The 27,637-nt window shown below is 38.7% G+C and overlaps 1 protein-coding gene across 1 annotated transcript in view; it reads right to left on the minus strand.

Annotated features, from left to right (window-relative positions):
• Positions 1 to 27,637, minus strand: part of LOC308559315 (aldehyde oxidase 4-like) — a gene marked incomplete at both ends in the record, with an annotated part of 58,574 nt that overhangs the window by 22,771 nt on the left and 8,166 nt on the right. Inside the window, 18 exons of the mRNA XM_081141925.1 lie at positions 2,441 to 2,537; positions 4,452 to 4,574; positions 5,092 to 5,206; positions 5,520 to 5,689; positions 6,390 to 6,482; positions 8,214 to 8,376; positions 10,710 to 10,894; positions 12,969 to 13,078; positions 14,093 to 14,186; positions 15,372 to 15,523; positions 17,259 to 17,351; positions 17,587 to 17,731; positions 18,836 to 18,916; positions 19,491 to 19,574; positions 19,738 to 19,799; positions 22,851 to 22,977; positions 26,270 to 26,378; positions 26,987 to 27,083. Coding sequence (XP_080998051.1) covers positions 2,441 to 2,537; positions 4,452 to 4,574; positions 5,092 to 5,206; positions 5,520 to 5,689; positions 6,390 to 6,482; positions 8,214 to 8,376; positions 10,710 to 10,894; positions 12,969 to 13,078; positions 14,093 to 14,186; positions 15,372 to 15,523; positions 17,259 to 17,351; positions 17,587 to 17,731; positions 18,836 to 18,916; positions 19,491 to 19,574; positions 19,738 to 19,799; positions 22,851 to 22,977; positions 26,270 to 26,378; positions 26,987 to 27,083 — 2,100 coding nt within the window. The remainder of the gene's footprint in view (positions 1 to 2,440; positions 2,538 to 4,451; positions 4,575 to 5,091; positions 5,207 to 5,519; positions 5,690 to 6,389; positions 6,483 to 8,213; positions 8,377 to 10,709; positions 10,895 to 12,968; positions 13,079 to 14,092; positions 14,187 to 15,371; positions 15,524 to 17,258; positions 17,352 to 17,586; positions 17,732 to 18,835; positions 18,917 to 19,490; positions 19,575 to 19,737; positions 19,800 to 22,850; positions 22,978 to 26,269; positions 26,379 to 26,986; positions 27,084 to 27,637) is intronic.

The raw sequence follows: 27,637 nt of genomic DNA on the forward strand, positions 1-27,637 counted from the left end.
TATTGAAATTATAAGTGAATTTGGCAAAGTTCCTGGATATATAATAAATATACAAAAACTAATTGTGCTTTTTATATTAGACACAAATAAGTAGAAAATTAAATAAAAATATCATTTGCTGAAGTATCATGAAACATCAAATACTAGGAATGAATATTAAGGAGAATGTGCAAGATTACTTTTTAGTGAAAACTACGAAATTACTGAGAGAAATGAAAGTAAATCTTTATTAAATAAAAGGCAAGGTCTACCATGTTCATGGATTGGAACTTAATATTGTTGAAATTTCAATTCTCTCAAATTGATATCTTTTCAATGCAATTTCAGAAAAAAATTCCAGTAAATTATCATTCATGAAAATTAATGAACTGATGATAAATGTATATAAAAATACCAAGAACCTATAATAGCTAAGGTCATATTGAAGAAGACATAGCAATGAGACCTTACACTATCAAATTTCAAGACTTAGTATAGAGTTACAGAAAGTAAGATAGTGTGGTATTAGCACAGTATAGATAAAAAGATGAGTGGAATGTAATTGAGTTCAGAAATAGAGCAACACAAATGTAAACACCCGGAAAACAATAAAAGCTGAGTTGCAATTCAATAAGAAAAAAAAATAAAGTCTTCAATAAATGGTGCTAGGTTAGTAGGATATCCATTTGGAAAAAAAATCAATGTTGACCTCTGTCTCACACAATACAGAAAAATTAATTTGAGATGGATCATAGACCTACATGTCAAAGCTAAACATTATTATCAAGCTTCTAGGAGAAACCATAGGTAAATATCTTCATGACCTTTAGATGGGCAAAAATTTCTTCATGGCACAAAAGCACTAATCATAAAGAAGACTGATAAATCAGATTTTATTAAAGTCAAGAGCTTTTGTTGATGAAAAGGAACCATGAAGACAGTGGAAATGCAATCTGCAGAGTAGGAGAAGGTATTTGCAATACCCATAACTAACAAAGAACTCATATCAAAAACATAAAAACTTTCTATAAATCAGTAAGTAAATCAATTATTATACTAATTTTATCAAAGTCAATTATTTGTAATTATAATTAATGATCACTTTTAATTTAATTAATTAAAAAACAGGCAGACTTGAACATCTCACCAAAGAGCATATAAAAATGGCCAACATACATATGAAAAGGGTTCAACATCATTAGTCACTAAAGAAATTCAATCAAATCTGCAATAAGATACTACTATGTACCCATCAATTACATAAATTAAAAAGACTGACAATAACAGCAGAGCAACGAAACTTCCATAATTGTTAATAGGAGTAAAATTAAAACAATTTTTTTTTAATGCTTGGCATTAACTACTAAAGGTAAACGTATAAAAAGACTAACATATGGCAATTCTATTCCTGGGTATATTCCGTTGGAAATGAGTTATGTTCACCAAAAGACATGCATAACAGTGTTGATGTAAAGATGTCCAAACCTGAAGAGAACATTTATGAATTTATTTGAGCCAGACTGATGACATTGCTAGGAAGCAAGATCTCAAATGCTCCAGAAATGACAGTTTTGCAGTTTCTTTTATACATGTGGAATTAAGGAAGGGATGTAAGGAAAATTACATAAAGGTGGGAGAAAACAAGGCAGGGATTTATTATAGGCTAGTTAACAAGATTATGTGCTTTCTTGAGGGGGGTTAGGCTTCAGAGGGGCCTAAAAGAGAGGCATTTCAAAGGTATGTTAATCTAGATGCACAGAAACAAAGGACAGGGCTTGCTTAAAACAAAGATAAAACTTTTACTAAGGAAGTTATATGCTTGGTGTGTAACTACTCACCAAGTTAGGAATTTATGATCAGATCACCCTGTGAGGTTACTTTTGGTTACATTGATCATGACACCCCTTTTTGGATCACAATAGTGTTTTTAGAAACTTTATTTACAATAGTCCCAAGTTGAAACCAATTCAAATGTCCATCAACAGTAGAATAGATAAAGAAATTATAGAATATTTATACAAAGGAATACTTCTGAACAAAAAAATAACTACTGATCTATGCAACAACATGGATGAATCTTCCATACATCATGCTGAATATAAGAAGGAGGCACAAAAGAAGTTATACTCTAGTTTCCATTTTTATGAAGTTTAAAACAGGTAAAGCTAATCTACAGAATGAGAGCTTTCGAAAGGTTACTGACCTACAGGGAGCATAAGGAAGCTTTCTAGGGTCCTGGAAATGTTCTGTATCTTGACGTGGGCAGTATTTACATAGATTGCTACATATGTAAAATTTTATCAAGCTGTAAACTTATTATTTGTGCATTTTAAATTGTGTTTTAAAAATCACACTAGGGTTGAGAAGCTTTGCCTTAGAGTTTCAGTATTTCTCAAACCAGTTAATTCATTTGGAGTCCTCAACTTCAGAAGCTTCACTTTTCTGGCCCAAGACCACTTACCTTCAATGATTTGATCAACATGCTTAAAGGCTTGCTCTACATTTCCTTGCTCAATTTTTTTCTCAGGACTAAGAAATGAATTGTGCTCTAGGGCTTGCTGCAGGGAAAAAATAAACCAAAACAAAAGTTTTTATTTATTATTTTTAAAAATATTCTAATAAGCCATTCAAACCCCATCAAAATCCCATGCTTCTGCTCTATCAAATCTTCACACACCAAGACAATCTGAGCAATTTGGAGAGCCACAGAAATTGTGTTACAATGGATTACAGGCATTGGTGATGACTTAGTTTTGCTCAGGGATTGGAGGAAGAGCTGCAGGGAGCAAGGATATATAAAACACAATCCCACCCTCTGGTTTGCTGACCTTAGGGAGCTTGGTATTAGGTGCCCACTTTGTAGTGAGGGGGCAGATAATAGATAATAGATTAAAGAGAGGCCAAGAAGAAAGAGCTTGGTGAGGCTGGAAATGCTTAAGGATGGCCTATAAATTAGGTGCTGAATTGGATAGGATTAGGACAGTTAGAGACTAGAAATCACTTGAAGTCAAGGGCACCTCATAAAGCAATAGTTTGAGGTTAAAAACTAGCTGAGGGGCCAAAATGAGAACAAGGCCAAGCTGGCTGGGGACAGGTTTTCTATCAAGAAGCAGTTGGGCCCTGGCCAGGTAGCTCAGTTGGTTAGAGCATTGTCCCAATACACCAAGGTTGCTGGTTCGTATACCCATTCAGGGCACATACAAGAATCAACCAATGAATCTATAAATAAGTAGAACAACAAATCAATGTTTGTTTTTTTTCTCTCTTTCTCCCTTTCTCTCTTTCTCTAAAAGTAAGTAAGTAAACAAACAGTTGGATGAGCTTGAAAGATGGAGAGAGGCTGGACAATAAAAGACCTTGAGTTCCATACTAAGAACCTTATCTAAGGGGACATTAAAAAAAATTTTTTTTTAAGAAAAAGTTGTCTGATGAACTTTGTGGCTTAGAAAGTTAATATGGTAGGTAGATATTTTGAGATAAAGTCCAAGAGCCTTTTAAAATGATTATTGCAGTAAACCTGACAATAAGATGGTGAGGGCTGGAGGGTGGAAAGGGGTGAAAGTGAGAATAGAAAAAAAGAGGCATATTTAAGAGGCATTTAAAAGATAACTGGAAAAGGCTTGAACTTGGAAACTGTGGGGAAAAACGAGCGAATCAAGGAAGATGATGAAGACCGTACCTTACTTGGCTGGGTTTCACATTGCTTATGCAAGCACCTACCCTTCCAGCACACGATTACTGAGCACCTGGTGCTTGGCTAGGCACCAGGGATATAAGCACCGTGAACATGTTCTTGGCCTCATGAATAAGACAGAGCAACAGCTGACATTTATTCAAAGCACCCCATGTTCCAGGTGCTGTTTTAAGCGTTTTATTTGGATTCTCTCGTTTAAACCTCAAGATTACCTTTTGTTGTAGGAACTTTCATAGTCCCTGTTTTACAGATGAGGAAGCTGAGATATGATGAATTTAAGTAACTTGTCAAAGCTTTCATTTAATAGCCTATTAAATGGCAGAGCCAGAATCCGAATCTGAGTGTTATTCTATCCCCAGAACTCGTGCTTAAGTAGGAAGTGGGCAAGGAGATAGAGAGGACCCATGCTCTCATTCAGTAAGCATTGATTTGTTCTGAGTTTCGCAGTGCTCTGGATTTTCTCATTGACTAGTTTTGTATGTGAAGCCGTAAGGGCCTTTCTCTGGTGTTGCTTATCTATATTCTCAGGCCATTCCTTGGCAAGAGGTCACGCGAGGAGAAAGTAGACACAGGAAGGAAAGGGGATCCAGGCAGGAAAATTCTCAGTATTATGTCTCAAGGTGCAGAATCCAGACGCCTTCTCTCTAAAACTATAGATGACACTGAACATAAAGTATAAGTGAAGCTCAATTTATACTATTTTGTGACTCCATGGGTTGAATTCTGTCAAAAGTACACCACCCTAGTCATTCTTGAAGATACAAAGTGGCCCGAATACCTCTATTGTGATAATCCTGGGTTCTATGTCTTCATACGCGATCTTCACTTTCTTAGCAGCATCTCTCGCATGAGCGTAGGTATCAGCAGCCACAGTACAGACAATCTGACCCACACAAATAACCTGCAGGAAAGCCACATGTTATATGTAATTAGCTAAAACACAGAATCACTAAAAAGGATTTATTGTTCCCAAATTTTTACATTTATCCACTGGGTTTTTGTGACCAAAAGAAAGGTTATTTTCTACCTATGAGAATAAATTTAAAATAGTGGCTTGAGTGGGATTTAGGGGCTACAAAAATTAGATGCAGAAATTAATTACATCTGGCCTATGACTGTCATCAGCTGCATTCCTCACCATTCTCAAATCACTCATGGTGATCCAGTCATCCTGAAATTCCTGAAGTTCTTTTGGTTCTTTTAATGTCCTATGCTCTGTATTGCTTCTAGGACTGTTAAGACTTTTTTGGATGCTTTCTTTGAGAGGGCTTGTGGCTTTTATTAGAATCTCAAAAGGATTCACAATTCAAAATAAATTTGAGCATCACTGAGGTGGAGTCAGTGGTTCTCTGAAAGTCTTTATGATGTAGCATTTTCAGCTAAGTATTTGAGTAATAAGCCACATACAAATCACACACCTCATTCTGCGCATAGAAAATCTCTCCAAGATAGTTATTATCTCCCGGAACATCGTCTGCTGTTATCACATCTACAACACCTGGAAATGCCAGGGCTTCTGAAACATCAATCAATCTACGAGAGAAAATTTAAAAGTACACATTAAAGTTGCAAGGGTAAGTCCAGGGTACAATATAAACAATTCCTCAAGCACAGGGGAAAAAACTGCAATGGACCTCATAACTAAATCATGGGGCAATATTCTACACTGGTGTTCTGACTCTTGGCCATAGATTTTTTTCAAACTATGCTTTAAAAATGACTGATTCCCACCCAGAAGAGGAAATAAGTACTCTTAATTGACTTAAACATACAATAAGCTCTCAGTTTGAATATAAAATTGTTAATGCATTTCAGTAACTTATAGGGATGTCTTTTATTTCCTTACAGGATCTTTGCATGAGCTCTGGTGCTGGTAACTACAGCCAGAAAGAGTTCTTCGTTGATAGGAGGTATGTCATCAACATACACAGCTTCCCCGGTGGCATGTTTAATGGCTGACTGGTGCATGAGTGGGTGACCAACTGGATCTTGAGGAGGTTGGTAGGGATCCACACACTGTTAATGAAAAAAGCATGTTATTTTACTGCCAAACATTCTCATGTACTGAAAATTGGGTCTGTTATATCTCACAAATCAAGAAAAACTACAGGCAACTGGGTATCTACATCTATGAGTCAGAGTTAATAAATATCCATTGAGTATTATAGTAAGAAATATAGTCTTGGTTATAGGCTCTACCCCCCCAAAGACATTGTTCCTGCCCTCAAGGATTCTACAACCTTGTTGAGGAATCAGAACACATACATTAAAATAACACGATCAATTTCATAGAGTAATTAAGAATAATTTATGCAACTATACAACTAATATGGTCCAAGGAAAATACAGTTTCCTGGGAGATTCAGGGTGGCTGTAATAAAGTAGGGAAGATTTTCTAGAAGCAGTAAATGTTGAGTCAGGTTTTAAAGAAAGGAATAACATTGGCCAAGAAAAGGAGGAAATTTTAAGCAACAAAACTGAAAATAGTGAAGAAGGGAGATTCAAAATCAAACTCCTTGTGTTAGTCTTGAGTAAAAACATAAAAGCTAAACCAAGCAAGTTGTATGTGGGTGACAACGGTTAACATCAGCTGGTTTTAGTAGACTTAATCTTTACATGTAATACAAAATATAGCTATTAAAAAGAGGAAAATACATGCCTAATTCATACATATGAATGCATAAACAGATTAAAAACAAAAGCCCTACCCACCAACCTGGAACATCTGAATTCCTTGGGGTGTTCCTATGGGGAAATTGTCTAGAGCACTCATGAACTTTTCTGGGATATCAGGAAACTTCTGGGGATCCTAAAAAGAAGATTATTTCACATTTAATTTTACAATCTGAGTGACTAGCTTGGAAAAACATATATAGAAATAGGGTTATTCTAGATATTAGACGCCAGTTGGAAGAGCTCTGAGCTTCAAGTTCCCTAGGCTCATAGCAATTATTTGAAGAATTACTACATCTACTTATGTGCACAGAAAAGTGAATGTTATTTCCAGAAAGTGAAGATTTCCCTTCATGACCAGGTCTCCTTTTTGAGGGAGTGGAGGTATGTATACACTGCTAAATGGACTCTGTGCTTTCAAATTCAAGCCAGTCTTCTGGGCATGGATCTCAAAGAAACAACTGAGGGAGTGGGCAAAGGGGACTTGTGAGTTATCTACAAGGAAGCCCAATTACAGATTATTTGTGATAGGGAAGAAACCAGAATTAAACTAAACATCTAACAACAGGAAAATGGCCAAGCAAATTATGGTATAGCCATAAAATGCAATATTCTGCAGTCATTAAAAATAATTTTGTAGAAGTGTACCTGACATTGAAAAATGCTCACGAAATACATGAAAGTGAAAAAATTGGTTATAAAATTGTGTACAGTATGATCTCATTTTTTTAATTTAAAAATATAAAAGTATGCATCCATATGTTAATCATGGGATTATGGGATTAGAGTTGATTTTTAAAATTGTGTTCCTCTGTGCTTTGACTCATTCTATAATGATAGAATATATAACATAAAGTGTATAATATGTTAGAGAATCTGTGATAATATGTAATAGATGTAAAATAAAAAACATATGTAATAGATTACATATAATAATATATTAGATATATACCGATTACATATTAATATGCTGAAAATACTATGTACACATAATAGCACATATAATAAACATAATAGAATATGATAATACTAATAATAAATAATGTTAATAGAATAATAAAAAAGGACTGGACGAACTAAGAAAGTAAAATTCTCAGGCATAAAAGAAATGTGGGTGTAGTCATTTGCCTGCCGTTTTTGAGTTAGCTCGTGGGTTAACAAGGGGGCACTCAGTTATGGGCCACATTTTGAGAAACCGCTGTGGAAGTCACTTTAAACTAGGCTAGAAAAGAAAAAAAAAGTTAACAAAAAACTAGAAACAATCTAAATATCTAAACATAAGGAATAGATAATGGCACATCTTGCCACACAATCAAGTCATAATGTCACTGAAAAATATTTAATGACTTGAAAGATGTTTGTGTTACAAAGCGAAATGACCAGTTCTATTGGTGTAAATATGTGACACATATACATATACACACACATCCATAAAGAAGGGTACACACCAAAATATTGATAGTGGTTAGCTACGGCGATGGGATTACAAATGATTCGCCTCTTTTTCGGCTTATTCACATTTTCTAAATATTAAAGTCGGCGTTATTTAAAAAAATTTTTCTTTAAAATAGGAAAATATGTTATAATATACTTACTAAAGGTTTTTCGCTACTGTAGGTCAACCTGCATGCATATTAGTATTTGTCATACAAATTAGAGGGCAAATGGAATAAGTAGGGTGTCCCCTTCTGGGCCCAGGAGTGAAGAAGGGAAGGAGAGCGACAGGAAGGGGGGGGGGGAGCTGAGCGCCACGCTGAGGGCACCATGCCCGGTACCCTTGATGCATTAACAAAACCGGGGGGGGGGGGGGGGGGGAAGGCCTTCAGGTGCAGATCCGCTCACCCAGGGCCTCAGAGAAGTCACTTACCATCCTATTCAGCCCTCGCCTCACTTTGAGGTAGAATTTGAAGAGTAAGCTGATGATGAGGGTTCGCCTGTATTCGACCATGCCCCCCTCAGCGCCCGGCGGAATGTAAATCTCACTGAGCACCAACTGGCACGCGTCGCTCAGCATCTGGTCATCCCAATGCCTAGCAGGAAAGAGCAGAAAGAGAGCGGCTAGGCTGGCCGAACAAGGGGAGATGGAGAGCGAGCTGTATCCATCTTTGAAGTCAATGCAAAATACCCTCACCTATGTCACTGGCTTTCTTCAGAATCTGATGCAGTGGGTCCCAAATTTTCCTTACCGAGTCCTCCTTTATTATTACTTGAAAGTATTTTATTATTTTTCTTTTTAATTGAGACATAATTGACCTATAACATTGTATTAATTTCAGGTATACAACATAATGATTCGATATTTGAATTCTATGTTGTGAAGTGACCACCTCAGTAAGTCTAGTTAACACCCATCGCCACACGTAGTACAGTATCTTCTTCTTGTGATGAGAACTTTTTTATTACCCAAGGATATGCTTATTGATTTTAGGGAGGGGGCGCGGAGGGAGAGCGAAACAAAGATCTGCTGCCTCCTGTAAGCCCTCTGACTGGGGACTGAACCCACAGCCTAGGGGTGAGCCCTGCCTGGGAATCGAGCCCACAGCCTTTTGGTGTAGGGGCTGAAGCGCCAACCAACTGAGCCACCCGGCAAGGGTGTGAATTATTAATTTTATAGCTGGAAATTTGTACTTTTTAACCCCTTCGCCCATCTTATCCCCCCCTCCCCCGGCTGCAACCACCAGTCTGTTCTCCGTATCCATGAGCTTGGTTTTTGTTTTGTTTTGTACTTCACACATGAGTGAGGTTGTATGATATTTGTCCTTCTCTGTCTGACTTATTTCACTTAGTATAATTCCCTCAAGGTCAAGCTATGTTGTTGCAAATGGCAAGATTTCCTTCTTTTTCATGGCTGAATAATATTCCATTGTATCTTTATATCACACTGTCTTTGTCCAGTCATCCATCAATGGACACTTAAGTTGCTTCCATATCTTGGCTATTCTAAATAATGATACAAGGTACATGGGTACATGTATAGTTTTGAGTAGTGGGTTTTTTGTGTGTTTTGTTTTAAAATATATCTTTATTGATTTCAGAGAGAAGAAGGGAGAGGGAGATAGAGACAGAAACATCAATGATGAGAGTCATTGATCGGCTGCCTCCTGCAAGTCCCCAACTGGGGATCGAGCCCGCAACCGGGGCATGTGCCCTGACTGGGAATTGAACCCAGACCTCCTGGATCCTAGGTCGATGCTTAACCGCTGAACCACGCCTGGGCCAAGCTTGAGTAGTGTTTTTATTTTCTTTGGATAAGTAGCTAGAAATGAAATAGCTAGATCATATGGTAGTTCTATTTTTAATTTTTTGAGGAACCTCTATACTGTTTTCCATAGTGGCTCCACCAATTTACATTTTTGCCGACAGTTCATAAAGGTTACCTTTTCTACACAGCCTCCCCAGCTTGCCTAGTCTTTTTGATGATGGCCATTCTAACAGCTGTGAGGTGATATCTCATTGTGGTTTTGATTTGCATTTCCCTGATGATTAGTGATGTTGAACACCTTTTCATGTACCTGTTGGCCATCTGTATGTTTTCTCTGGAAAAATGTATTAAGATCATCTGCTGATTTTTTAATTGGATTGTTTGTTTTTATTATTTTTTAACTTCATAACTTGGAAATGTTGATTTACCTCAAATAGCTTGGGTAATAAAAGTACTAAAATCAAGATTCTCAAGATCTGGGACTTCGGTTTGCTCACTGCTGTATCTCCAGCAACTAGACCATGCCTGGCATGCACACAGGCAAAAACTGGTAAATGACCAAATTATTGATTATAGTTGTAAAATTTTCACAAATGAAAGTTTCTATATAAATGCTTTGGAGGCATCAAGTTCTTTCTGGTAACTGAGAAAAAACTTGTATTAAGTTCTGATTGTAGACAATAAATATGATGGCTGGGCAAAAATTATTGTAAAAATACTAGTTGGGAGAATTTTAAAAATTTACTCTCCAAATGCTAGAAGTAATGAGAGTGACAAGAGGAAGGCTATTTAACCTTTTGGAATATTTCCTCCTCTTTATGTGGTTTAAGAAAACATTTTCAGGTATCTTAGGACACAGTATTGAAAATGTTACTTACTTTGCAGGTTAATTAAAAGTGAAAATTTGAAGGTTATATCTACTTATATTGATTTGTGCACTAATCTTATTACAGAAACTACAATAAAAGAATCATTGCACCTTGAAGTAATATTGGTTGGGGATGACTTTTATTTTCTTTACACTTTTTTGTAGCACTTAAATTTTTTAAATGAATATATAGGTATATTTTATAATCAGAAAAAATTCTCTAAGTGCTATTTTCATTAAAATATTAAAATAGAAAGGCCTGAGTTTTATGTTCTGGATGTGCTATGACCTACCTCCCAATGAGCTGCTTGCAAGTCTGGTCTGCAGAGACCACAGTGGGGCCAACACTTCCATAGAACATTTTAAATTCCTTGATTGTATCTGTGCCATCTTCAAACTTCACACTCATCCCAGCATTGACAATGGCATAGGAATTCTCTTGACGTTGGGCCAGCCGCAGTCCTGACACAAAGTGCCACTGGCAATAGAAAAACATTCAGAAAGTCTAGTGCTTTTCTTTACTGTTTGACAAACAGAATCAACTTAGATGATTGTTAAAAATGAAAAGGATCCATGAGTGGACTTGAATTCTCACTGTTATTAACTAGTGTTGACAGTCTGTGAGCACTGGCCTATGTGTTTTACATATATATATGTGTGTGTGTATGTATGTATATATATTTAATCCTCACAGCAATTCTACTCATTTCCAATTTACTGATGAGGAAACTGAGAGGTTAAGTAACTTACACAAGGTTGCACAGTAAGTGGCAGAGCTGGGGTTCAAATTCAAGCAGTCTGACTTCAGAGTCTATGCTTATTTACTTCAACTCCAAATCACCACACTGGGCTTCAGGCAAATGACTTAAACAGTTTGGGCCTTAATTTTCTTTAAAATGAGAAAGTTGGGTTTGATCAGATGGTGCCTCAGGGAATGAGGGGAAGATCAGGAGGTGGGGTGTCTCTCAGAGCAAACTATCAAACTTTCACTTTTAACTAGTTTGCTGTCCTACGTAAATTTCATTTGAATAAAGAGTTCTACTGTTAAAAAGAAAAAGCTTGAAAACGACTGGTTTGAAAAGTTTGAAAACCAAATGGTTTCCAAAGTGTTTTCCAGGTTTAAACATGTCATATTACATTAAATCTCATTATTAGTGTTAAATATTAGAGTGGCAAAATGGGAGAAAACCTCTTTTCGTGGTCAGTATCCTGGTGGGGGTGGGGAAGGAGTTAGCACTACTAAGGACCCTGCCAAGGATAAACCATTTATTTATTTTTTTTAAGGATAAAACATTTTTGATATAGAAAGCGAAGGTGATAAAGAAGTGTTTGAGACACACATCACATATAGTCTACTGTACCGATTGGTGGGCTTTCCCTCTCCATTCCTGCTGCACCACCCTCATTACCTTCTCCAGCCTGAATTATTGTATTAGCCTCCTGACTATTCATTCAACCTTCAGTCTGTTCTCCAACCGGTTTTTCCCCTACCTTTCCAGTGGATCAATATTCTTAAAATACCACTTTCATTAAGATTTTACTTGTTTTAAAGTCTTCAGAGGTGGTTGGCGGCTAGAACATGTACGAACTCCTCGATGAAGCAGTGGATGTGAAGCCGCATTTCATGGGGCTCCTCCAGCCACCCTGTCCTGCCGCCTGGCCTCCAAGCTGCCATTCGCCCCAACCCCCATCCTGATGCTGTTCCCCGTCCTGGAATGTCCACCCCCTTCACCACTGACCTGTGCTTGTTAGCAACTGGTTTCCTTCCCCTTTGAACAACACTAGGGGAGGGTTTTCCTCATCACAGGAACCACTCCAGCTATTTGTCCACTTTTTCCTGTCTAAGGTGATTGGGTGTTTCCTATTTCAAGCCCTTCCTCTTAGACTTAGAGACCTTGGAAGACAGGACACTGTTTTATAAATCGGTGTAGTGTCTTCTGGATTTAGCCCTATGCCTGGCTTACAGAATGGCAGGTAGTTAATAAACAAACAAGTTAATTTAAAGTATTTGGTTAATAAAGGTTGGTTGACTTGGAAATGTTATATAATAATGAACTTTCAGTTTGCCAGGAACTTATTGTAGATGATATTGGTGATAGTTTGCCTCAATCTTGGCTAAGATGCATATTTACCTGAAACCATAAATTCAGCTTCTCACACAAAAGACTCTCCTTTTACAGAGAGATAAGGCCCACAGAAACATTTTTCTTTTAATGTCTTTTAAAAACAGAAGAAAAAATGGATATAATAACAATGAATATAACACTGGATTATACTCATCTTCATAATAACATGGTCACTGATTTTGTTTTATTTTTTATGGAGAAAAGTGCCTAAGGTCCACGGAAGTCCAATGTGGACCTGATATGAAAGCAAATTAAATGGTCACCTGAGACCCTGCCCCTTCCCGAGAGCGGTCCCAGTGGTCTCCCTGCAGCTGTTGGCTGGGAAAGGAGACAGCACCATCCCCGGAAGCCTGTCTGCGGCTCCTGGGCAACGTACAGGGCGAGCAGGGGCCCCCTGGGGCGAGCAGCCGGTCAGGGAGCCCTTACCTGAGTGGAGTGGGGAATATAAACAGATAACACAATCTCTTCTGATTTAAGGTTGGCTTCAGGTGATCTCTTGAGGAAATGGCCGTCTAAAGGAATCTGCCGTTCTCCTTCTATTAGAGAAATGACCTTGATTAGAATAAACTTATCAAATTGGAGAAGCTCCAGAAAGGGACAGATGTGATGTATCTAGTGAAAAGAGAGAGAGTGAAGGCTGGGAGCCAGAAGATGTGGGTTCTAGTTCCAGGTTTGAAGCTGTGTCACCTTAGGCAAGTCATAGACCCTTTGGGGCTTCTGGCTCCTCATCTGCAGAATGAAAGGGTTGGACCAGATAAGCTAAAAAGTCTTTTCTGGTTTTAGAGCTCATTATATGTCACTCACAAATGTTGGCTTTGAAGAACTTTAAAGCTATTTGGAAACAATCCAATTTTCACAAGTGGGAAATGGGTAGAATGTATTTCACAAATGGGAAAACTGAAGCCCAGAGGTCCAGAGAGGTTAAGAGACCTGTCCAAAGTGCTAGAGGTGAGACTAGTGGCAGAGGTGGGATGCTTGATTATAGCTATTTTTCTTTAAGCAGTTTGCCTTGTTCTCTCATTTGATCCACTATATTTTTAAAATGTGATTTTAATCAAAGAAAGAGATCTTACAACAACAGCTCTATGAATAATATGCATTGTTTTTATTTCATCAAGTTTAAATCATTTTCCCTTGGCAAGGACCAAGCTGTTTTTGAATAAAGAGAGAAGTAATGAGGAATACGTCCCACAAACTTTTTAAAAAGTCCTATAAGAAAAATTCCACCTTTATGAAACTCTGAAATTAAAAAATGCATAAAGCTCTAAAACCACAGGCATACACCTCATACACTTTTTTGATAACTGCTTTTGGACTGTGGATGAATGTGACCAAATAGTTAAGAAAAATTGTCTGGTGCAGAAACTTATCTGATCTACAAGATCAGGATAATTGATCTCAGTTTCATTCTTATGTTTCAGGGAATGTAGATCTCGCCTATATATATTTGGTAAGTCTAAGTTAGATATACTTGTGTTCCTAGTTCATGGTTTATGGAAGGAAACCATATGATAATTGTAAAAAAAAATGCTTCAGAGTTGGTCTCTTACCTTTAGATATCAGATTGATGATAGCGTTTCCTGCTGCTAAAATTGGATTTAGGTCAGAAAAATTTGGCCGGCTCACCACATGTCCTCCTAGAGTCTAAATAAATAAAGATGACATTTCTTTTCATCTACACTTAGTTATTTAACAAATAAGCAATTAGTATACAGGCATCTTGTGTAAACTTTGAATTCTCTTCTTTGCTTCATAGAAAGATCTGGCAGAGCTTTGGGGCAGCTAAATAGATTCAGACAACATATGGGGCGAGGTTCCCATCCCGGACTCCAGTTCAAACTCATTGCTTAAGAAAATATTTCCTACTTGTAACAAGGAGACAAATCTCCTTGAGAACTGACCCTAGAGTGAGTGTTCAATAACAGGGGAAGGTGACAGCTAGAGCGTGAATAAACTCTAAAGGACCAGATATGTGACACTCATTTTAAAAATGTTTGCTTGGCTGTATAATAGAATTCTCTCTTGTCCAAATCGTCAATAATGAGGACTTTTGAAGGGGGCTAAAAAGGCAAGATGTTGAGAGGAAAACGGTCCAGAAAAAGGGGTAGAAGATGCCAAAGGTGAAAACATATGGTGGATTTTTGAGAATCAAAAGAAATAAGGCCAGAGACAATTAGGAAAAATATGCCCCTCCCCCCTGAATCCCACTGAACTACCCATCACGTGTGGAATGGGCGTTTGTTCAAACCAACTTCTCTTAAATCTTAAACAATAAGGAAACCTCAATAAGCTAGATAACTGGGGGACATCCACAATTTGTCATTTGGGATACACATGTTCACAAACTGACTTGACTGCAAGGGCCTAAGAGGAGAACCATCTATAAAATAGTATTTCGGAAATGTAGGCTCTTATTTACTAAGCCTTGGATAAGACATATTTCACAGACTGTTAGAACTGGACAGGATCTTAGAGACAGTCCATTTGGTTGAACCTTAATTTTTAAAATGAAGAAACAGTGGCTTAAAGAGGTCAAGTGGCTTCTCCAGGGTCATACCACTCATAGGTCACAGGCTGAGATTAGAATCTGGGCACCTTCAGATTCCAGGACCATAATCTTGTTATATAATATCCTGCCTCTCACTCTGGGCACACACATCCACACAATGTGACACCTCTCATTTTGGGCACACTCACACCCCCCCAGATGTTGTAGAGATTTATTCAACACTGACTTTCGGGTTTCATCTTCAGAGGAGTGTTTGACTGAACAGAACTGTATGACTGTCTATAACTATGGCTCGTTTCATATAACACTAGAGCACGTACCGCCATATTTCTAATTTGGGCTCCGGCAAGTGTCCTCAGATGCTTTAGCAGGGCACAGTAGGTCTTAGTCTTCTCCTTCGGTTGCTCCGAAACAATAAAATGCAAGGCATCATTCAACTGGGCGAGGGTGTAGCCTGCACCTATTGTCACCCCTGAAAATAAGATACTGGAATGAAACCTTAAAGTGAACTGTAGAACGACACATGAGCTGCATGGAAACAATTTTTCAAATATATCTTCCCTTTTCACATTAACTTAGAATGGCAAAAACCAAAGATAAAGATTATTTCTGGCAATTTGCATTATCCCCAAACATTAGGTACCAAATTCTTTTTCTCAGTCATGTATAATCAAATGTGCCATATATTTATTATCACAGATATCTGAAATTTATTAGTTTATTTCCAATTTAGTGTTTTCCCTGAATATATTGATCAAATATCGAAATTTTAGCGAAGATTTTATAAGTTTTAAAAGATTAGTAAGCCTAAGTGGGAACTGACCTGCAGATTTGCACTGCCCATTTGCCTTTCTTCCAAGCCATTTTTTCCTATTGTTTCCTTATCAGAACAAGGAGAGACACCCACACCGGCCTGTACCTTGGGTCAGTCTCACTGCAGGTATGCGTACAGGGAATACTTTGAGTAGTGATGTCATCTAGTTTATGGATTCTGAAGGGGGGCATACTGCCCCTAAGGAGGTGAAAAAATCTTTTTCTTTTTATGTATAAAGCTCTGGTATGCATACTGTACATAGAGAGACATATTGTCTATCTGTGGTTTTAAAATTTCATGGAGGGATGATTAGAAAAAGAATTTCTCTTGCCCTTTAGAGAGGCAACAATAAAAAGGTTGAAAAACATTAGTTTCAATTCTACAGGCTCTACCTTCCCAACTCCTGGCCCGCAGCCCCCTGACCCCTCACCAAGTACTTTCACATTTTCCTTCCAGCCCTCTCCTGTACCAGCCTGGCTTCCCTCTGTTCCGTCTCCTCCTATGAGGCCTTTGATACGGAATTTTCAACAGGTGAGAAATTAATGGGTAGGCTGACTTAAAATGAGCAGGTCAGAGGGGAAGCAGACACTTTTCCATTTGATTGCTGCTCACTCATTGGGGAGAACCCTATTTTATGTAGCATTTTTAGCTCCTATAACCTGTTATCCATTCAAATGCTGAGTTTTAGTAGTGGATGGTGGGGTATATTTCCCAGACAGCCTTATTTGGTGCATTATGTAGGAGTACTTGGCAAAGAGGAAGAAAACACAGGATCTAGTCCTGACTTAACCAAGTGTTAACTGTGTGAAGTCGGGAAGTTACTTAAGCCCTTTGACTCTATATTGTCTTTAGGAGAATGGAGATACAAGGCTACCTGCTCTGTATACCTCCCACGGTTGTCATGAGGATCAAAAGAAACAAGAGCTATGAAGGCACATGGTACATGGTGAAAAGGTTGTAAAATAAATAAGGTTGTTCACAGTTAAACTTTCAAATTTTGTAACCTAGATTTTGTGTGTGTGTGTGTGTGTGTGTAGATGAGCCTTCAACAACTTTGTGAATCAGAAAGTAATGTCTAGCAAGGCCCTTTCCTACTGGCCAGCCAATGTCTTAAGTCTTCTTACTCAGTCAGTCTTCTCGTACCTGGCTGAACTACATTGCATCTTCCCACCATTATGGCTCCTATGACAATGAGGTACTCAGTGACACCGCTGAGTGGGGTGGGTTAGTTGAAAAAGCTCACAGAAAACACATAGTAGATGCTCAATAAATATTTTTGAATGAATACATGACATCAGATATTCTATGAAGTGCTCAAACTAGCCCAGTGCATGTAATGATCAACCCGCCAACAGCCAATCGTTACATCTTATTTGAAAAAGAAGGTGCGTACCATTATCTGTGCTGTCCACAAAATAGAGCTCTGGAAGCCCAAGTGGAGATATGAAAACCGGATGGAATTCATCCCCAAATCTAATGGTGGGTCCTTAAGGAGAAAAGCATTTAAAGCAATAAGAAAAGGAAGTCAATGAGTGCTGATAGATGCTGCTTTCTGATAATCCAGAGTGAAAATTGTGACACAAATGACATTTGCAAAAGAAAACAACAAAGCATTCTAAAGATCAGAGGTCTCCGTTAATAAAAATGGATTGCATTTATGAAGTTTAAAAAGAGACATGGGTGTTTGGGTTCCCTAAAGAACATACTTTAAAACCACCCACCCACTGTAGTGTTCCCCATGACAAGGGGGGCTTTGGGGTAGTTAGCTTTCAGCTCCAGAAGGTCTTCGAGAGTCACAGCGGTAATCCAGGCAGTCCTCTCCCCTTGGAACGTCAGCCTTTTCTTGCTTGGATCTTCTGCCATTCTCTGCAGAGAAGCAACGCCAACAGACTTTCAAGTAAGGCTGTTGGACTATATACCATGAGTATATACACTGCTCTGGGTGTCCAAATGGCCTGCTAGTCATTTTAGCTCTCTGAGGAGACCTAACTTCTAGGGCACAAGAAAGGGTGGCCTTGTTTGAAACTAGATTTGTAAGTTTTGTGTGGGCACCACTGAATAAATGTCATAATAGATGCCTGCCCATCAATACCTGCACATAGAGTAGAACGAACTCTATATTAGCAAGGTAAGTGTGTGAGAAGGAGGTAGCACATTATGGTGAAAGTGTCTGAAGGGCCAGGCTTCTTGTTCTAGTTCTGTCCCAAGAGTGACTCAGAGAGGCCTCATCTTTGGCATTAGGTTTTCTGGTAGGACAAAAATTGCCTATGTATAGGCAAAATTATCTGAGAAAAAGATCCCTTAAATTATCCACCAGGTATAGTGTATGTGGATAGTTTTTTACAACTCTATAGACATATATATGCACACATGGATATATCTATATCAATATGTATACATATAATCTATAAGTAGTAGGTGTGTCCAAGTTCTCATACTCTGAGGGGTGCGCAGGGACTGAGGCCCTCTAGGAGCCTGTAGAATCATATCCCCGCTCTCATGCTCTCTCCAGGGCGCAGCCATGAAATAGAATAAGCTTATCACACTATTTATATTATTCTTTCTCTCTTTGTCCAAACTGAGCTGAAATCACAAAGGTTAATTATAAGAATAACATAAAGCCATTATAATAAGGATCATTTGATTTTTTACTGTACCAGCTTTACAAAATGCCTTAAATGTATCTCACAGTGTAGCTATGTGACACTGGGTGAGCACCTACACTCTCTGAACCTAGAATCTTCAACTGAGGGGGTGAATCAAAGCATCTCTGAGGTCCAGGCAACCCCACTCTTCTAAGCTGTCTGCTTCAAATTATTTATAGTGGAGCTGAACAAGTTCCTAAAAACGGGTTACTGTATTGGACACAATTTCAATTTTTTAATGTCTAAAACTCGGTAATTCTACAGCATAATACAAAAAGGCTTGTAACACATTATGTTATGAAATAACAAAAGTAAAGTGTCTTACTATCAGTTCGGGAGGGAATATGGGTTCCTGCGATGGATCCAAGGGCTGGAATTCGTCTCTATTGTACAATTTGGTACATATCTCGACAAAACAAAACAAAACAAAATAGAAATGGAACTTCAGAGTTACTGAGAGATGTACAGGAATCTCTAACTATGAAACTTCAGAGTTAGGGCCCAACCCTCTGACACCTCACACACAAAAGGTAGGTGGCAGATCCACAGGGTGTCCCTGAGGGGGATTCTCCCCACCTTCCAAGAACCATGATGGTTCCCCTGGCAGATTTACTGAACTCTGGGCTGGCTCTTTTGGTGTCAGGAATTGGGTTTTAAGCTTCTGTGCTGGGTCTCAGGTATTATTTGCAGATATTTATTTGCCATGAGCATAAAGATGTACCACTGCTTACATCTCTTAATTGGGAGTGAGGGGGTTGGTAAGCCCAGATAAGGCACAGAAAATTGGAATGCTTCTGAAGGAAAAGTCTTTTTGTGGTGACCGCCTCATGAAAGTCATGGGCTTGCTCATTTAGGGGACTTTTTAAGGTTGTTTATGCACTGAATTTACTGAAAAAAAAAAAAAGAAAAATTGAAGAAATTTGGAAATAGGTGGGTATTTTTCAGTTGATCCCAACTGCAGTGGGACAAAAGATACTTACCTTTTCCTGTCTAGTCACAGAAGGCATTTCTTCTTGATCCATGCAACATTTTCCTGATCCTTTCATTTGACAAACAGTTGATTCCTTAGGAAGGAATGCAGTTTAAAACAAATTCATTGGTTGATTCTTTAAATACTAAGGTTAGAGAGGTCAATATGTTTATTTTAGAGATAATTGAATACAAAGGTTTGTTAATGTATTAAGTCAGTTGAAAAAATTTGTATACATATTTTTTACTTTCACTTACCACAGAGAAAGTGTTTCCACTTTCTATAATTGGCCGGTATCCAGTACAGCGACACAAATTACCTGATTAAGAAGAGATCAATTTTTAACAAGTGATATAGAAATACATTGCATATTTGTACTTCATGGTTTCAGTGGAAAGCTATATTGGTAATTCAATTCTGGTTTTGTTCCCCAAACCAGCAAAATGGCTCTTTGAAACAGAGATGTTCTTCAAAAATAGCTCTTGTGATTACATTTGTTCCCTGAAATGTCACAAAGATCTCTACAGTTTTTCCCAATGAACTCTTTCTTCCTATTTCCCACCCTGTCCTAATTCATGTAACCTGCCACCCCCCCATAACATCTCAGATGTGGTCCTTTGCTAAGCTTTTCTCATGCAGTCTCTTGTCCCTCAACTATCTTCTTAGGGAAAATGTGTCCATTTACTAGGGCCTCAGCCCCCTTTCTCCATGCTCTAACACCCAGCCAGGACTGAACCACTCACTGTCTGGAGTCTTCTATAGGCCTGTCATTGACTGTCCTGGAGCACATGTCTTATCTCCCTCATTGGCTCTTAAGCTCCTGGAGAAGGCAAGGATTGTCTTAGGTGTTCTTGAACCCTCCCAGTACAGCGCAGGTGTTCAATAAGTAGATATTACTTTAATCTGTCAACATTTCCAAAGCATGGTATAAAAGGCGAGGAAACCACTGTCTTTTTAGAGTATATTCAAATTTTGCAGCCAGTATAAATGATATTTATGAAAATGTTTTGCTAGCATGGAAAAATTCTTATGTTATACTGTTAAAATTGTATATATAATGTAAAATTGTATATCTAATAGGAGTATTTAAAATAAGCAAACAAAAACTATGCATAGAAAAGACTGAAAGAGTATAGAAGTATCTCATTGTGGTTGTCTCCTGGTTGCAGAAATATGAATGAGGTTTTTCCTTGCCTTTTAATTTTTTTTTATTCTTAATAATAGGAATGTGTTATTAAAATAATGTTCAAATACAATTTTAAAATTTAGAAGCAATGTATATGTATGGCTTGTGGAAATTTGATGCTAGGGAGTCATATGGAAACTTTTTTTTAAAAATATATATTTTTATTGATTTCAGAGAGAGGAAAGGAGAGGGAGAGAGAGAGAGAGAGATAGAAACATCAATGATGAGAGAGTCATTGATCAGTTGTCTATCCTGCAACCCGGGTCTGTGCCCTGACAGGGAATCGAACCCCGATCGCCTGGATCCTAGGTCGACGCTCAACCACTGAGCCACGCCCGGCTGGGCTGGAAACTTTCTTAATGGGTGTACTTGTTTTTTTAGAATGAGAATAGTTTAGGGAGAAATTGCATGAACAAGAATAGATTCAGATTTCATAATCTATCTTTCCTTTTGCCAATAAGAAGGAATATAGAAGATGTGTGACTTAAGAATCTCTCTTTGGAGTAGAAATAGGAGATGAAATGTCTCGAACATAGAACTACATAGCATGAAATAGAGTGTTTAAGTGGCAATGGACACTTTCTCTCGGATAAACTATAAGCAAACATTAAAGACTAGAGAAAGCTAACATCAGAGTTGTTTTGTTTTTGTTCTTGGCCATATAATCAATGCTAAGTCTAGAAATGCTCCTATAAGCCCACCAAGGAACACTAAGAGCATCCGTTGCAGAACATCTTCTCATTTTAATGGGAAAAAAGATAAAAATTTAAAAATTATATTTCTTTAGTCTTGAAGGGAAAGACACGATTAAATAAAGTGCTGATTTATATCAGTTGACCATTTTGGAAGGTAAGTGCCATACCTAATCACACTTCTTTGAATTTTATTTTATATTATTGTTTTTCTTAAAATATGAACATTAAGATGATCAGTGAGGCTAGCATTAATAATTCTAGAAAGAGCTCAAGTAAGTGGATTATGAACCAAATAGAGTCTCTGAGTTAGCCACACCTTGAATAAGGTTATCTGCTTCATTAATTTAGCCAGATTTTACAACGTTGTCTCATGGTGGTTGTTATGTGAATTACAGGCATAGAATCTTGGAGGAAATAATCCATCTCTATAAGACTATATATATTCAAAGAAACAAACAAAAAGCAAGGCAAATCACAAGATCTCTATATACCTCATTAGTGTGGATTATTTCATTGAACAAGAATTACCTATTGTTCATATTTTATTCAGGTTTGGTTAAAATCATAATTGAAACCATACGCCGAAGTTTTAGTAGTACTTAATGCGAAACTGAAAAATTTTGAGTAAAGAAGTTATAGAGAGATAAGGGAGACTATTAGAGAATATTTATATACCAGTTACCATAAAATTTATGTTGAATTTTTACTTTGTTTTAGTCTGCATCTTTTCATCATAAAACTGAATTTCTGTCTAGGTCTCCTTGTTTAAGGGGACAAAGAGCTTTCTTATAACATTCAGAGGTTTGCCTTTACAGCTTTCTCTGAAGAACTAGTGACCAGTTACCTTGAAACTAGGTATGTTTGTTACAGAAGACTACATTTGTTAACAAGACATTCTCTCTCTCTCCCTCTCTCTCTCGGTAGAAAATTGTGTTTGTTCATTTAAACTTGATAGCTATTTGTAATAGGAAATTGAATTGCTCACCAAGCTTATCTGTGATAACTAATTGCTATCTATGACCTCTTTGATCTTATAATGAACCCAACCAGAACATAAAACTATAGAGTATCTGAAAATCTATTTTCTTGGTAAAATTAATTTCAGTAAGTAGAGTTAATGAATGATTCTAACAGATTAATTTAAAAATAAACAACAAAATCTCATTCTTTCATACTACCCAAATTTTCACTTTTAGAAAAGATTCTTTTAAAAGTGTTATAGACAGCCCATTTGAACGCCTTTGCAGAGTGACAATGGGCTCTATTAAGGGAGAAAGTTTTGTGATGAAACTACTATGGCCCCAGTTCTTGGCAACTTTACTGACAAAATGAAGGCAGCACTTCCTGGAAAGGGCTTGAGTAAAGAGAGGTGCTAAAGAGGAACCCCAAAGCTGTGCCACAACTTCTCCCCAAGGCTAGGACCTCCTTCTCTAGTTACTTGGGCAATTTTTACCTTAGGTCTTGCTTGCAGAAGGCCAAGAAGACTCACCTCCAAGAGCTTCCATTATTTGCTCGGGGGTTGGCTCTGGGTGGTTCCTCAGCAACGTGTAGATGGACATTGCCATCCCTGGGCTGCAGAAGCCACACTGTGTGCCGTGGCACTTGGCAAGTCTTTCCTGGGAGGAAATGGTACATTATTTACGCTTTCATCCTTTTGTTTCCTTATTCTGGACCCCAGGCAGGAGAGAAAGAGAGTGAGAAATAACAATTTACTTTGTCCACTCTATAAAAGAAGCTCTGCCATGAAGATAGAGATGGGATATGACTCTGGGTTCTCTGTGTGTATCTGCCCTATGTGTCTCTCGCAGCGTGCTCAGCTGCCTGGCTCAACATTTTCTGAACAGCATGCCCCCTGAGACGAAAGGCAAATGCTTCATCTGTTCAACTGAAAGGATAGATATTCAATAATATTTTAATAACTATATATGGTGTCAGGTAGGTACTAGACTTATTGGGGGGGGGTCACTTTGGAAGTTAAGTAAATGTCTAACCACTATGCTGTACACCTGAGACTAATATAATATTGAATGTCAACTGTAATTGGAAAATAAAAAATAAAAAGGAATTAATTATTTAATGCCACAATGGCATATGTAACCATTAAAATAATGTAGTATATTAAAAAAGAAAAGACAGACATTGTTCTAATGCCAGAGGGAAACGTGGCTGTGTTGGATTTATTGCTGGACGGCAAGTTGTTTCAGATGTGGCGCATAAACTGGCTGTAAATGTGGTGGTAAAAGTTTTAACAGCTGGGTCTCTGGGGGAAAAGCCCTGATTTGTAGTTTCTAACAATTTTAGTTGTGCAAATAATTCCAATAGGGCTGTCAGGTTTCCAATGTGATATCACTGAATGTGGACCTGGGAAGAGAGATGTACAGTGGCATAGTTATTTAAGTTTGTATGATTTAATTGTTAATAATGGCCCTGTTTAAAGAATGGCTCACAAAACTCCTGAAAATTTAACAATCAGCTCTCACAAGTCAGTATGAGCCTATACCACGCACTACTGAACAAATCTAGCATATGTACTATCAAGATTTGAGAGAGACTTCTGGTCAAGATGGTGGAGTAGGTAAATGCTGTGCTTGACTTCTCCCATGACCATATCAAAATTATAACTAAATTATAAAACAACCATCGCTGAGAACCACCTGAAGACTAGCTGAACAGAATTTCTATAAGGATTTTAAAAAGCCACATAGCGACCAGTAGGAGGGGCAAAGACGCAAAACGGGCTGGTCCCATACCCACATGTGATGGTTAGGAACAAGGTGGGATACCTCAGCTGTGGAGGGCCCCCCAAGAAGCAAGGGGTCCAAGCCTCATACCCAGAGCACCAGTTGCCGGGAAGAGGAGTCCCTACAACAGGGCTTCTGTCTGAGTGAGACAGAGAAGTGCTGGATACCCAGGCACCCTCTTAAAGTGCATGAGCACGACTTAATTACTCACAAACACCTGCCCTAAGTTCCATCAAAGAGAGAGCAGCTTGAAAAGTGCCAGGGACTTATGAGGAGTAACTGAATTGTCTGGCGTCAGGTGCGGATGGAAGGGCAGCTCTCTCCCGGACAGAAGTACTGGAGTGCACACAACTGTTCCTATGTTGACCTCTCCTCCCACATAGTTGGCTGGTGGGCACCACTGTTCCTATGTTGAGCCTTACTCCCACCCAGCCTGCTGGCCCAGGTGTTGCCAAATCTGAGTCTCCAATTAAATTGGCTCACACTGCTCACGCCACCCTAGTGATTAACTAAGAACATGCTCCACTAAACTTGTGCACAGGCCTGAAACCTTTTTCAAGTGACAGGCCTTGGCCTACCCTGTGGACTTTCCTATACTATCTCAGAGATCCACAAATGCCAGACAAGCAGCGTCTGGCCCCGGCATACCCCATACCTCTGGCACTAGTGGCAGCCAGCCTCGGTTTTCAGCTTAGCCTCTCCCAGGCACCTCCAAGCCCAGCACAGGTGGCAGCCATCTGATGATCACTTTGTAGCTTCTACCTGGTGGCCTTGGGCCAGGCACAGCAAGTGACTGATCTTGGTCTGCACCACAGATCCTCTCAAAAGGTCCCAGAACCAACATACCTGGTTTCAGACCACACCAGAACAATAACCAATTAGCTACACAAACAACAGACCAAAAGGGTGGACATAGGAGGCACCTGAGACCTGCTAAAGCAAATCCACTCCATGGGATCAGCCACTGAAAAACAGCTTGTCTGTTGTAGTCATGGTCATTCCTCACAGCCAGTTAGTCTGGGGTCAATCTGTCCCACTGACATTACAACAGCAATGAAAGCTCAGCTGCAACAGGAAGGTACATACAACCCACACAAAGTACACCCCTGGAGCATCTGGCTCAGGTGATGGAGACTGCACCACTGGCCCCACAGGACACCTACTGTATAAGGCAACTCTGCCAAGACCAGGAGATGTCACAGATCCACCTAAATAAAACACAGAAACAAACAGAGAGGCAGCCAAAGTGTCTGGGGAAACAAAAATGTTCCAAATGAAAGAATAGGACAAAACTCCAGAAAAAGAACTCAACAAAATGGAGAAAAGTAGTCTACCAGATGCAGAGTTTAAAACACTGTTTATAAGGATGTTCCATGAACTTAGGAGAAGAGTAGCTGATTAGTGAGAACTTCAATAAAGAGATAAGAAACATAAGAATGAAGATAAGAAAAGATAAAAAAGAACCAGTTAAAAATTAAAAATACAATAACTAAAATGAAGACTACATTAGAGGGAATCAAGAGTAGATTAGATGAAGCAGAAGATCGCATCAGTGATTTGGAAGACAAGGTAGCAGAAAACACCTACTCAGAACAGCAAAAAGAAAAAAAAAAGGCTATTTATCATTTGCTTTCTATACACTGCTTTTAAAACTTAACTTCGGCAGCAGTTCCTATTCTAGTACATAAAAATAACGTTGCCATTTCTTCAAAAAGTCCTGTAAACTTTAGTAAACACTTTATCATTTTAACTGTGTTCTATTGCAGCATGGTGCTCAGTTTCATGAGACATTTGGGGAGCACTGGGGAGTATTTGTACACATAATTAACCTCTTGTTCAGAGTTCAGTATTTTGAATGCGGTAGACAGCCAGTATTTTCTATAAACTTCTAGTTTCCTATTTATTTTATTTTCTCATAAGATTGATCTGTCCTTATTTTAATTTAGGGCAAAGATGGGGCTGAGAAGTTAAGATATATTAAAACTAACGAAGAAATCTTGGTTTATACATCAGTCTTTGAAAAGATCCCTCGCTCTGAAGTAGGAAATCTCACAAAATAAGAATTTAAAAGCACAAAGGGTTTCACAGTTGGTGACCTACTCGGAGTACATTAGACTATGCGGGATACCTGTGCCAACGCCTGGGCCCAGTCAGAGTGCACTCTCACCTGCACGGGGTGGATCCTGGTTTTCAGGCTTCCTATACCTTCTACTGTGGTGACAGCGGCCCCATACAGAGAGCAGATGGGCACCAGGCAGGCTATAACTGGATAATGACTGTAATAGAATTATGTCAAGAGAACACATTGGAATCATAGGGAGTGGGGAACAGAATGCAGGGAGTAATTTTGGTCCAAGAGAATCATGAGACTATATTTCCTTGAGAATACAGAGAGCACTAGATATAAAACCATAAGTTTCTGGAAGTGTTCAGTAAAGGACTTATACATGGCTGGTACAGGATATTAGAAAGAAATGGAAAAATGGAATAATTAGGAGTTTTGTGTGGGTCTCCAAGAGACCCTCATTCTCTATTTTTTCCCCTCATTCCAGGGAAAGGAAACTTTTTACTGATCATAAGATGACATATTGACTTACGTAAACAATCATAGGTTAGGTAAGTCCAGTGATTCCCAACTGTGCAAAGCTTTTAAAAATACAAATACTCTGGTTGCATGCTAGCCCAATTAAATATATTCTGATGAGAAGAAAGTCCATGGGAAAGATGTGGAACTTAGGAAGCTGCAGGGAGAGCAGGCCTGGAGGCTGTGTGAGTGCCGTAGACATTTACAGAGAGGAGAGCAGTGCATATAGATAGAAAAGTGGAAGGCTCCACATCCTTCCTAGATATGTCCAAGCATGGCCTTGGCCAACACAAAGGATACCGGATCTTCTTGGTCTTGAGGTCATATCTAGACACCATGACGGTGCAGGAGCCACAGCCTCCTCTCTCACAGCCATACTTCGTGCCTGTAAGGTGGACTGTAAAGAAGGGAGTCAAGGAAAAGAGGGGCCCAGCCTCCTTCGCTTTTTACACTTTTCTTTCTCAGATGCTGACAAGTAACACATTCTTTTGAGCAGCCGGTATCAAGGTTTCTTGCTCAGAGTTCCAGTTTTTGCAGGTAAAGAAGCTTGTTGTTAAAGGTGAGAAGAAATCCTTACAAACCCACACAGCCTTTTCGGAAACCCTTAGGGCCAGATGCATTTTTTTAAAAAATTGATTTCAGAGAGAGAGGATGGGAGAGGGAGAGAGACAGAAACATCAATGATGAGAGGGTCATTGATTGGCTGCCTCCTGCACACCCCCTCCTGGGGATCAAGCCCTCAACCCAGGCATGTGCCCTGACCGGGAATAGAACCGCCATCCCCTGGATCATAGGTTGATGCTCAACTGCTGAGCCACGCCGGCTGGGCCCAGATGCATTTTTGATTGGAAAATTTTGCATATAAGATGGCATTCCCAAACGGACTAGGGCAGCACCTTGTAACTCAACATGTTACCACGTCTGCATTGCTATAGTCCCTCTAAGTGGGAT

The sequence above is a fragment of the Miniopterus schreibersii genome (assembly GCF_964146895.1).
Source record: "Miniopterus schreibersii genome assembly, chromosome: 7".
NCBI classification, from domain to species: domain Eukaryota; kingdom Metazoa; phylum Chordata; class Mammalia; order Chiroptera; family Miniopteridae; genus Miniopterus; species Miniopterus schreibersii.